General features: G+C 38.9%; 1 protein-coding gene across 1 annotated transcript in view; it reads left to right on the top strand.

Annotated features, from left to right (window-relative positions):
• RASGRF2 (Ras protein specific guanine nucleotide releasing factor 2) overlaps nucleotides 1-12,641 on the top strand; it is a 207,572-nt gene that overhangs the window by 56,918 nt on the left and 138,013 nt on the right. Inside the window, exons 3-7 of the mRNA XM_026649259.1 lie at nucleotides 4,582-4,729; nucleotides 5,642-5,731; nucleotides 7,832-8,085; nucleotides 9,836-9,915; nucleotides 10,417-10,610. Of these exons, the coding sequence (XP_026505044.1) occupies nucleotides 4,582-4,729; nucleotides 5,642-5,731; nucleotides 7,832-8,085; nucleotides 9,836-9,915; nucleotides 10,417-10,610 (766 nt within the window). The remainder of the gene's footprint in view (nucleotides 1-4,581; nucleotides 4,730-5,641; nucleotides 5,732-7,831; nucleotides 8,086-9,835; nucleotides 9,916-10,416; nucleotides 10,611-12,641) is intronic.

A 12,641-nucleotide genomic window follows, 5' to 3' on the forward strand; every position in this document is an offset into this window, starting at 1 on the left:
AATGTTGCCCCCATCCCTATCTTGATCTAGCCTGTCCTTCCATCTAAATCACATTTATCAGGTGTCTTATCAAATCTCTTTATTTGCTGGAGAACTTTTCAGGGATTCAGTAATTTTATTCAGTTCTGTCATTTTATATCATATTATAAAAGTATAAAATTGCTGCTCTTAAAATGTAAAGCTGCTTTTCCAGGAAAGTTACACATTCACTTTTCTTGTATAGGTTTCCAAGCCAGAAGAGTAAAACGAAGTGAGATGGGTGCAGCTTGTTGTATAAATTCTTTGCCTCCCTGTAACTTCACAGTTCAATACTTTGATATCAGCTTCTTTTTAATGAGGATTTTTTTGATATATGAGTTGTTAATTAATGACACACCAGCACAGAATTGTAACTGACTCCTGCCCTCCACCCCCAGGGTGTCACTGTGAGCCCTTTGGTACACCAGTCCTAAGTGCCTAGTAGTGTGCTGGGTATACCATACTCTCAGAGGCAAGCCCCTTAGGTGCTCCAAGCTTTAGGCCCCTCAAACTCTAGACCTTGGAGGGTCCCCCATAACACTGAATATGATGAGTAACAAAAGATGCATTACTACGGTTGCCTGGAATAAACATTACACTTTTCCTAGGTATCATGGCTCCAAGTCACATAAAAAGTTGATAAACATAAGTCCCAGTTCAGCCCCAAGGATGGTTCAGTCCCAGAGCATGAAGGTGGGGTCCTCTAGTTTAGTGCAGGGATACTTGCTCGAGGCCACCCCTTTCCAGAGACAATCACACACTGGCCTGCAAATCCCTTGGCCACAGTCCTGTCCTTTTATGTGGCACCTGTAGTCTCATTCAGGCCCATTGCCCCACTGTTTGCAGGCCACTCTTGAATGTCCACTAGAGGCAGCTACCACTAGCCCCTTTGCCAACCACCAGTTGCTTCCCAGCCCAGTTCTCAACCCTTCAGTCCCAGCTCCTAAACTGCCTGGCCTCCTGCTTCAACATGTTGACATCACTTTCTTTTTAATGAGGATTTTTGGATATATAGGTTGTTAATTAATGGCACATCAGCACAGTGTAAGTATCAGATAACTTGCTCCCTTCAGCCTCCTGTTCCTGCTTGCCTCCAGCTCCCTCCTGAGCCAGGTCCTCTCTGACCTCTGATTTTACTTCTCTTCCCTGTGCTGGAAGTATTATGGAGCAATCTGTTGGCTGGGAATAACGTAGTGCTTAGTAACCAGCCAGCATAGCTGTAGAAATCACCTTGCTAAATAAACTTTGAAGAGCTGGCAACTTTATTACACATTGGGTATGGGAAGGAAGCAGATAGAAATATCAAAAGACAAACCAAACGTGAGATCATCTAAAAAAATCCTCACGATTTTTGGAGGTCTGACTCATGCCTTTTGGGGTGGGCAATACCACAGGAGTTTGGAACCAAACCCAGCAGGTTCTTTTTGCTAGGGATTCAGATACATTAGATTTACTTGGAGTTTCATGTTTGCACATGGAACTTCAGAATAAATCATGAACCTCCCCCACTCCACCCCTTTTTAGTTTCTCCCTCTCTTAACAGAACCTAGGACTCAGCTTTAATTTAGAAGGCCTTCTTGGAAAGAAGGGGGGAGGGAGGATTGTTCCAGGGGCCTAAAACTTTTCTTTCCCTGATCACTTAATGAGGGGAAAGGGAGAAAAGCCTGTTCATACTCCACTGTGGGTATGTTTTAGGAGAAACCAGATGGAGAGTCCCCATATCTTTAATTTTGATGGTGAAGGAAATGTTGCCTGGTTTGGGAATTGGTGCCATCATTTCTTACAACCCTAGCCAGTAAATAGGAGAAGCATCATAAGTACACTTCAAAGGAGCAAAGAATTTTCAGTCCTTTTTCACGGGCTATATAGTTAAGTCCTTGTTCCTTAATGGAGCATGCCTTACAGGAGGGTAGTGGAAGTCTAGACTGACATATAGCTCACTGTGGGATGTACATAATTATTCATGCAAGATAAAGTTTTTCTAGGCATTCTTCTAAAGGAGGGAGAGTTAGCAGATAAACCAAAAAATAAATAAATCACATTTTATAATCCAACTCTGTAATCTATATGGATTGTGACCATAGCAGCTGCGAACAGTGTTGCTTTGCTCTGCCATTTAACATAACTTTGAGCTGATGAGAAACTTAATTTTCTTTCATTCTTAATTGAACAAATTCAACAGTAAAACTTTATGAAAGGGAAAAAATAGAAAATAGGGGCTTTTTACTTATCCCCCTATAAGTTTGAGTGCCCTAAAGCTATTCTTTCCATTGTTCAGGTTAATCCCCCTTTTTTTTCTTACATATAACATAAACACAGTTGTCATTAAACATGGGAGGAGAAAAAAGGATCAGGGCTTAATTTTCCTCTCACTTACATGAGCTTTTTATCAATGTAATTCCTTCTGATTCACATAATTGTAAGGGAGAGAGAATTGGGGTCTTAGTTATTACTTCTATTTCAGACACTTTTAACTGCCACAGATGCCTTTTGACACTTAAGAAGAAGACTGACTACTCTAGAGTCTGCAAAATAAATTCTTGAAAACTGAAAAATAGGTGCACTAATACAGATTATTTTTAATGGCTGTATCTCATTTTGAGATTGTTCATTCCACTATTGTTCATTCCACTAATAATATATAGGATGTTTCCTGATTGATTTCCCCAGGAATACAATATGATGATCCATATATTGTGATATTAATTATTGAAAAAAGCCCAGAGCTGTTTGGATGGGTGGTTATTGTTATACTATTATGATGATGATGATAAAAATTAATTATATGATAAAAATAAACACTGTAAAGGGAAGTTTCAACATTTTAAATCCTTTTCATAATCCATTAAGAGAAAAAAATCTTGTTTTATGATGGCTTTGGGAACGCCCTCCAATTAATTTAAATGTGAGCTTTTTTCCAGGTCAGCAATTTAATTTAATAGCCATATTCAGTGTTGGCGCCCTCCAGTACATGACTCCATTAATTTTTATTGAATTGACAATTAATAAATATATAAGAAAGAGCAAAGTCAGAGAATATGCATATTTTAAATTTTTCTTTTTATATCAAGTCCCAAAATAAACTAAGAAAAAGTATTCATTATTAAATGATTGTTGCAAAATAAGAGAAGTTTAAACATTAGAAGACATTTAGTCAAAATAACTTGGTACTGCCCTTTCTATCCCACGCCCTTTGCAGACATAAGAGTGGAAGGAATTCAGTGCTCAGCATTTTGAGTGAGAGTTCATAGACAGAAATAAATCACAGTCAAGTAGAACAACACATACTAAAGATTTAGTGCTCACTTGTTCAAGATTTTGTGCAGTCTGGCTATGATTCGGCAAAATATTTAAGCAAGTGCTTTACTTTAAGCACCAGTGCTCTCATTGACTTCAGTGGGACTATTCACATATTGAAAGCCAAGCACATATGTAGGAATTGTTTCTACCATATGGAACCTATGTTGGCATAGCCATGTAGAGACAGCCTACACCAAGAGAAGGAGGTTTCTGTCGGTGCAGGAATACCATGTCCCTGAATGAAGTTAGCTACATCAAGGGAAGCACTCTTCCATTGGCATAGCTATATCTACACTGGGGTTTTTGTAAGCATAGCTATGTTGGTCAGAGGTTTGGTTTTTTCCACACTCTGACTGATGTAGCTATGCTGATTTAATTCTTAAGTGTAGACCAAACCTAAGTACTTTGCTGGGTCAAGGCCAGAGTGCACAGCACCTTGCAGAATCAAGCTTTCTGCACATCTCTAGTACCTATTTAAGTGAGGTTGAATCACATGAAAAAAAAAAACAGTCACGTGAAGAGCTTGTGTAGGAAGACTGATTTGAAAACATGACACCATGAAAATTCATATTCTTTTTACCCAGAAGACGAGTATGGTACTGCCAGTAACTGTTCTGGTCATGACATAAGGTCTGGCTTAGAGATACAGTCCCTTGACAGAAAATAATATGGAGCAGGAATAAACTACTAACAAAGGAGTTAAAGAAAAAACAATCATGGCATAATTTCTGGATTCGTTTTTTAAAAGATTCTATTGATATCTCAAACTTGATTAAGAACAAAATATTAAAAACCAAAACCAAATTATTTGATAACTACAATAAATATGGGGAAAAAAAACTCCTTCATGATTAAGGGCATGTTACCAGAGTGATAGGTACAGATGGATAAAAATAGTCCTGGAATTAGTGCCAAATACTGATAAGCAGAAGATAAAAAACAAAGAATTTAATGAAAAAAAATTAATAAAGTTCCTGGGCTTGTTCTGAATATAAGGAGCTCAGATAAATGACTCTGAGATTACCTCCCTCTCTGATGGGGCTAACAGAAACCTGCAGTAATGATGATACATACACCTTGTGTAAAAATACAGAATGTTAAAATATAATTACACATTAGAGATTTGGCTGCTTTATGATTAAACTATGAATTATATATTAAGCAAAAGAAACACAATATTGTAAGGTTCTTTTACTCATATTATGTAAGAAGATATGGAAGTCAGCATTTGGCTTATTTACTAATTAATATTTTTCTCCCTAGTTACTCAGACATTCTGATTGAGAGAGAGGTCTTAATGCAGAAGTACATTCATCTAGTTCAAATTGTAGAGACAGAAAAGATTGCAGCCAATCAGCTTCGACATCAACTTGAAGATCAAGACACGGAAATTGAAAGACTAAAATCTGAGGTATTTGCATGGAATCACATTACTAAAGTGTCAATGATTTCGTATATTTTAATTACTTTGTTACCTCTATTGCATAATGTCCCCATTCTTGTAATCTTTGTGGACCTATAATAGGTCAGTAAGGAAAATACTCAATAGTCCCATTAAAAACACTAGGTCAGAACTTTCCTTTTAAAGTTAATTATTTAGTGATTATTTAGCTTATTCAGTTGCCTTATTGGCAGAGTATTTTAAAAGACCCATCACTTTGTGATTTGGATTCTGCTATTCATATTATTTACTGTGTCTTAACAAAATGCCGTTGAAAAGCATTTGTTTGATCCTCAACACATTTTTCTCTGGCTTAATTTTTTTGTGATTCAGTATTGTAATCTATATCAGTGTAGTCCGTTCATATAAAATAATGCTTGATTGGATAAGGGATTTTCATAGATTCTAAGGTCAGAAGGGACCATTGTGATCATCTAGTTTAACCTCTTGTATAACACAGGTCAGAGAATTTCCCAAAAATAATTCCTAGTGCATATCTTTTAGAAAAACATTCAATCTTCATTAAAAAATTGTTAGCGATGGAGAATCCATTGTGGCCAATGGTTAATTACTCTCACCATTAAAAATTTACACCTTATCTCCTGAGGTTGTAGAGTCTGGAAGAAGCACTGAGTCTCTGGAGGAGGAAGCACCTCCTCATGCTATTTATGTTTCCGCTGGCTGGAGCAGGAGCATCACTGTTTGTTTCCAGAGAGAGCTGTGTCCAGGCCTCCTCACCCAGAAGGATGTTTGTAATGTTGTACAGGTGTAAGAAGCCCCCAGAAGATCCTTCAAAGAGAATGAAGTGCTACATAATAAATACCGTAACTGAACATTTCTAAAATCTCGAAGAAAACATTAATGGTATTGTTATTTTGTCAGATTGTAGCTCTCAATAAAACTAAGGAACGAATGCGACCTTATCAAGGCAACCAGGAAGATGAGGATCCAGATATAAAAAAAATTAAAAAGGTAAACTGTCATGTACCCTGCTTGGAGGGAGAAAATGGAGATAAACGCACCTGTATGTGTTTTACTAAACAATTAGTTTTGCTTTCATTGATTGTTTCCTAGTTTGCTATACTCAAGTGTAAAGCTGTTCATTTCACCCTGTCTGTATCTAAACCAGTTAAGTTACAGCAGCTTTTAACATTTCCGTTGTATGAAAGCAGAATATTTAGTTACATACTACTTAATAGGGTAATCTTTGTCTGTACATGATCATTTTTGTCACAAACTAGTTACATAGATCTAATATTGTCATGACTTTAGAGTGGTTAGGAACATTTGGACTCAAGCAATAGGCTATTTCCTTGTTGGTGAAGAAATATGTGACTACTTTATCCACCATTTGTGCAGTTCTTGCAGAACATGATTTTGAAGAGAGTCATTTGGTAGCAAAAATACACTTCAGCTTATATCTCATTACTGCAAATAATACACCACTTTTGGAAATTCAGAAAACAGTTTGATATTAGTTTTCAGTTTGATCTTTTTGGTTGTAATATCTTCAGGACGCTGTAGACCAACATTCAAAAGGGCCTCAATCCAGTCTTTATTTGGACCGTGTAAACTTAGCATATGCACAGAGGCGTAGCGAGCGCCCTCTGTACCCTCCGACTGGAGGGGGGCCCGCAAGGAAGGGGGCCCCTAAAAGTGGCAAAATAAATACTGCATTCCAGTTTCTGCATTGTAAGGGGCCCCGCCCGGACATATGTTCGGAGGGGGCCACTGTTCGGAGGGGGCCACGTTCTTTGTTGCTACGGCCCTGCATATGCAACAAGTGCATGAGGAGTTTTTAGTATCATTTCCTATGCATGCAGGTAACTTCTCTGGAAATGTGCCTTTGGGGGTTGCATATGCAAAACTTTACAGACACACACACAAATGTAAATTATAGTTTGAAATTTTGACTCATGTACTTACCATACCCATTAATGATACATCCTTTGTGTTATGACCATGTTCTTGGGTTTTCACTCAGCCTTTCTGGATGTGGTGGTCCAGGAGTCATTCTGGACTGACTGTGAGTTGGTGCCACTGTATCTGGGTTTCCCTTGCTACATGAACGGGCTTTTATAATGAAAGCTAGCCACAACCTTAAGTACAGAGAGACTACTGCTTTTCATACAGTTGCTCAGTAAATACACATCTTGATAGTCGTATTAAATTGGGTTTATTTTTAAACTCATTTCTTGAAAGTAACATGTTCCCATATGAGGTTTTAGATTTCCCTTGGAAGAAGGTGTAACTGCATATTGGGGTCAGGACAGGAACAGACTCTAAAGTCTAAATATGTCCTTTAAGATGGCCAGAATTAGATCTTCTCTCACTAAATCAAATCCACTTTTATCTTGGCTTTCTGCTGCATTCAGTGGAGATTTTCACATCTCAGAGATGCTTTTTAAGAGTGACAAAAGCCTGCCTTTTTCTCTGGTAGTAGTGTAGTCAGGGTTGGTCTGTGGTAGTAGGCAATAGTTATTTATATAGATCCATATAGATGTGTATGTGCTATACATACAAATAAGAAAACAAGGCAACTTTATTGGCATTACTTCAGTGTCACCAAGATCAAAAACTGCCCCAGGTTCCCTTCCATGAGAAGTTTACAGTGCAAGTTAGGCAAATAACAAGATGAGAACTGACCAAAGAGAGACTGAAACAACATAAAACCAGGGGAAAGAGAAAAATGCATTGATAGGAATAACATATACAAGGATATGGCACCTGAGCTTTTGTTAAAAGGTACCAGTATATATCTGTGATACTTTTCCAATCTAATTTCTAATAGCAAATTTTACTGAACAACTATAGTATTTGCTCTAATAAATGGATATCTTTAAAATGTGCATGCATGGCAATTATAGAGCAGTAAATCATTAGAGAATGCGAGGCCTTGGCAATTAACAAGGGAGTCTGCACAGCATATTCATATATTTTGAAATGAAGATATATGTGATACAAACAGTTCTTGCCATGATGGAAAACTGGCTTAATTTCTTTGTTTGTTGTTAACTTTTTGAAAGTGCTTCTCATTACTCTCCTTGTTCTTCTGTGTTTGATCAATTTTAGGTTCAGAGCTTTATGCGAGGCTGGTTGTGCAGAAGAAAATGGAAGACAATTGTCCAAGATTATATTTGTTCTCCACATGCAGAAAGCATGAGAAAGAGAAACCAGATAGTTTTTAACATGGTCGAGGCTGAATCTGAATATGTGCACTATCTTTACGTTCTTGTAAACTGTTTTCTCAGGCCCTTAAGAATGGCTGCAAGTTCCAAGAAACCACCTATTAGTCACGATGATGTTAGTAGCATTTTCCTCAACAGGTATTTGATTTTTGTCTACTTCATCCCATTGTGCTTCAATTTTATAGTAGTAAAGTTGGTGGATAACATTTTGTCCTGACTTTTATTCAACCTGACTGAAGTAAATAATGTTTCCTGGGGTGTAAGCAGGGGCGGCTCCAGGCACCAGCGCAGCAAGTGCGTGCCTGGGGCGGCAAGCCACGGCGGGCGGCCTGCTGGTTGCTGTGAGGGCGGCCGTCAGGCTGCCTTCGGCGGCATGCCTGTGGGAGGTCCGCCGGTCCCGCGGCTTTGGCGGTAATTCAGCGGCGGGGACGCTGAAGGCGTGGCACCGGCGTACCTCCCGCAGGCATGCCGCGGAATCCGTGTGGCCAGCGGACTGCCTGCAGATGTGCCGCTGAAAGCTGCCTGACTGCCGTGCTTGGGGTGGCAATAACCATAGAGCCACCCCTGGGTGTAAGTCAGAGTATGATCTCTCCCCCTGTTTTAAATTATACCTTTTGACCTCTCTGCAGCCACACATTCCACTTTTTCCTCTGCTGGAGGAGGAAAGTATAACTGTCTCTTCACAATGCACTGGGGAAGAAACTTCTCTCTCCTTTCCTTCTTTTTCTCAAGAAAGCAAGACAAAGCTTAGTGCATTCATGTGGTCCTGGTAGATCCTAGGGATGGGCATGCTGAATTTTGTTCTTATTTTCTTTTGTCCTGCCTAAAGACCTTCTTTCTCACTTGCCTGTCTCTCCAGATCAGCTTTCCCTATAAGGAAGAATGATTCTTTGCACCAGGCAGCTTGATACAATAGCACCCAGATACTATGGTGACAAACAAGTGCATGAAAAATGGGCAGATAGTCAAAATGAATGAGGAGTGGGGTTGGGTGTATGCCTCTCATTATAGATGCAATCTTGGTGTCTTGTAAGGCATTTATTAGAGTGCATGAGAATGGCTATGATCAGTGAGCAACTCCAAGTTTGAAACAGTTGAGCCAGTACTGCATAGTACTCCAACTATTGGTTAATTAGTAACCTAGCTTTCTGACTTTGTTAATTCTGAGAACCAAGTGCTGTTCTGGGACCTTTGAAACATGCACAGGCCATACTACTTGATCTTTCATGCTGATTTCCTTGTTCTGAATGTTTCCTCCCTAATGTCTGCAAGTCAAACAGCTAAATTCAGAGGAGGAAGTCTTAATTATGAGCAGTTTTTTTAATGTGCCCTGTAAGGTTTCCTTTCAAGACCAAAATGCATTATTACATAAATAGCTCTAGTGAGTTATATTATCATTGACCTCATAAGATGGACAGTTTTAAAGCTCACACTGAAGAAAAAAGCAATACGGTAGGCTGGCACCATGTAGAGTTGAAAAACTACAATAAAGCTCAATATGGCTTTCTATGTCTTACTGCTGTGTTTAAGTTAACATAATGCATTGTCCAAAATATTCCTTCAGTTGGTACACCTGTTCAATAAAGTATGTGGAATTTTTTATTTAATAAACAATTTTAATAAAATAGCTAAACATTTGGAATACATCTCTCTGTAATCTGCTATAGGTGTTTTTATAATGGTGTAGAACTGTACCTAAAAAAAGTTGAATTTTTAGTTATTAAATACTAAAAATAGATGCAATATATTGATATAGAAATGTTGATTTCCATAATATTGTTACGGCACCTAGTGCAAAAGTACTAATCGGAAAGGATTTTTTTTTTAGTGAACTATTAGTTAGAAAATAAGGTTTGAATTTTTTATTCTTTCAATACTTCTTTTTCAGTGAAACTATAATGTTTCTTCATGAAATATTTCATCAAGGATTAAAAGCAAGAATAGCTAATTGGCCTACTTTAATTTTAGGTAAGTTACTATTACTTGTATTCAGACAATGAGATTTTCATGGCACTTTTCACCATTGGGTGACTTTTAAAAAAATTAATTGTCCCTTTTATATACTATACATTTACAGAACTAACTCTATACATATAATTGTATATGATTATTATGGATTGAGGAAAATTGTGGGTGTCAATTTGTTAGTATTTTTTCTGAGGAATAGCAGGGCCCTTCAGAGGTATGAGGGCTCCTTTTGAGGTCAGCCTTTGGGAGGACTCTCTTGGGTCAGCCTCTGCCCAAAGATTAGTCTCGGCATAGTCCCTGAACTTTCCATTATCATTCTGTGGCTACTATATGGTTAAAATGGTGATGCTTTGTCAGGAGAGGGGACGAAAGTTTGTATGACTTTATGAATATAATGGAAATAGAGCTGATCATAGTAATGCTGCTTCTGTAGAGCTGACAGAATTTTTTGTGTAAGAGATGGATAACCAGAAAAAAGAGTTGTCTTGATTTTTTTTCTAGCTGACTTATTTGATATTTTGCTGCCAATGCTGAACATTTATCAAGAATTTGTTCGGAATCATCAGTACAGTCTACAAGTACTGGCAAACTGTAAGCAAAACAGAGATTTTGACAAACTCTTGAAGCAATATGAAGCCAACCCAGCATGTGAGGGGCGAATGCTGGAAACATTCCTTACTTACCCTATGTTTCAGGTAGTCTCTACATTTTTGTGATTGTACATTTGTAAAATTCATTTGCATCATTTATTGTTGCAAAAATTAAGATCTGTTGAAGGTAACTAATTGCTTAATTAAAAATACTTGAATGAAAATTAATTTAGTCATTTGTTTATCACATTATTATTCTGATATTGTTTGCATGTGGAGTGATAGTTTCAAAGCTACACTGGTTCCATTGCATTCAGGATCTTGCACTTGGAAAGAGGAATGTGGGAGGAGGAATTGTGCCAAAATAAAATAAATAAAAATGGAGAAGCAGATCCTCTACCTTGATCTCATAGACTCATAGACTCATAGACTTTAAGGTCAGAAGGGACCATTATGGTCATCTAGTCTGACCTCCCACATGATGCAGGCCACAAAAGCTGACCCACCCAATTTCCCTTATCTCAGCTGTTGAAGTCTCCAGATCGTGATTTAAAGACTTCAAGTCGCAGAGAATCCTCCAGCTTGCGACCCCTGCCCTATGCTGCGGAGGAAGGCAAAAAACCTCCAGGGCCTCTGCCAATCTACCCTGGAGGAAAATTCCTTCCCGACCCCAAATATGGCGATCAGTAGAACCCCGAGCATACAGGCAAGATTCTCCAGCCGGACCCACATTTTACCAGCGATGGCACGTTATTGCCTAATTGACTAAAATCACGTTATCCCATCAAACCATTCCCTCCATAAACTTATCTAGCCTAATCTTGAAGCCAGAGAGGTCTTTCGCCCCCACCGTTTCCCTCGGAAGGCTGTTCCAAAATTTCACCCCTCTGACGGTTAGAAACCTTCGTCTAATTTCAAGCCTAAACTTCCCCACGGCCAGTTTATATCCATTCGTTCTCGTGTCCACATTAGTACTGAGCTGAAATAATTCCTCTCCCTCCCTGGTATTTATCCCTTTGATATATTTAAAGAGAGCAATCATATCCCCCCTCAGCCTTCTTTTGGTTAGGCTAAATAAGCCGAGCTCCTCGAGTCTCCTTTCATAGGAAAGGTTTTCCATTCCTCGGATCATCCTAGTGGCCCTTCTCTGTACCCGTTCCAGTTTGAGTTCATCCTTTTTAAACATGGGAGACCAGAACTGCACGCAGTACTCCAAATGAGGTCTCACCAGCGCCTTGTATAACGGAAGCAGCACCTCCTTGTCCCTACTAGAAATACCTCGCCTAACGCATCCCAAGATCGCATTAGCTTTTTTCACAGCCACGTCATATTGCCGGCTCATAGTCATCCTGCGATCAACCAGGACTCCGAGGTCCTTCTCCTCCTCCGTGACTTCCAACCGATGCGTCCCCAGCTTATAACTAAAATTCTTGTTATTCATCCCTAAATGTATCACCTTACACTTCTCACTATTAAATCTCATCCTATTATTATTACTCCAATTTACAAGGTCATCTAAGTCTCCCTGCAGAATATCCCGATCCTTCTCTGAATTGGCAATGCCTCCCAACTTTGTGTCATCCGCAAACTTTATCAGCCCACTCCTACATTCGGTTCCGAGGTCAGTAATAAATAGATTAAATAAAATCGGACCCAAAACCAAACCTTGAGGAACCCCACTGGTGACCTCCCTCCAAACTGACAGTTCACCTTTCAGTACTACCCGCTGCAGTCTCCCCTTTAACCAGTTCTTTATCCACCTCTGGATTTTCATATCGATCCCCATCTTTTCCAATTTAACCAATAATTCCTCATGCGGTACCGTATCAAACGCTTTACTAAAATCGAGATATATTAGATCCACCGCATTTCCTTTATCTAGAAGGTCTGTTACTTTCTCAAAGAAGGAGATCAGGTTGGTTTGGCACGATCTGCCTTTCGTAAACTCATGTTGTAATCTGTCACAATTGCCATTTACCTCAAGGTCCTTAACTACTTTCTCCTTCAAAATTTTTTCCAAGACCTTGCATACTACAGAAGTTAAACTAACAGGCCTGTAGTTACCCGGGTCACTTTTTTTCCCCTTCTTGAAAATAGGAACCACATTAGCTATTTTCCAGTCCAACGGTACCACCC

This window comes from Terrapene carolina, unplaced genomic scaffold (assembly GCF_002925995.2).
Source record: "Terrapene carolina triunguis isolate 2854851 unplaced genomic scaffold, T_m_triunguis-2.0 Scaffold69, whole genome shotgun sequence".
Classification (NCBI taxonomy): domain Eukaryota; kingdom Metazoa; phylum Chordata; order Testudines; family Emydidae; genus Terrapene; species Terrapene triunguis.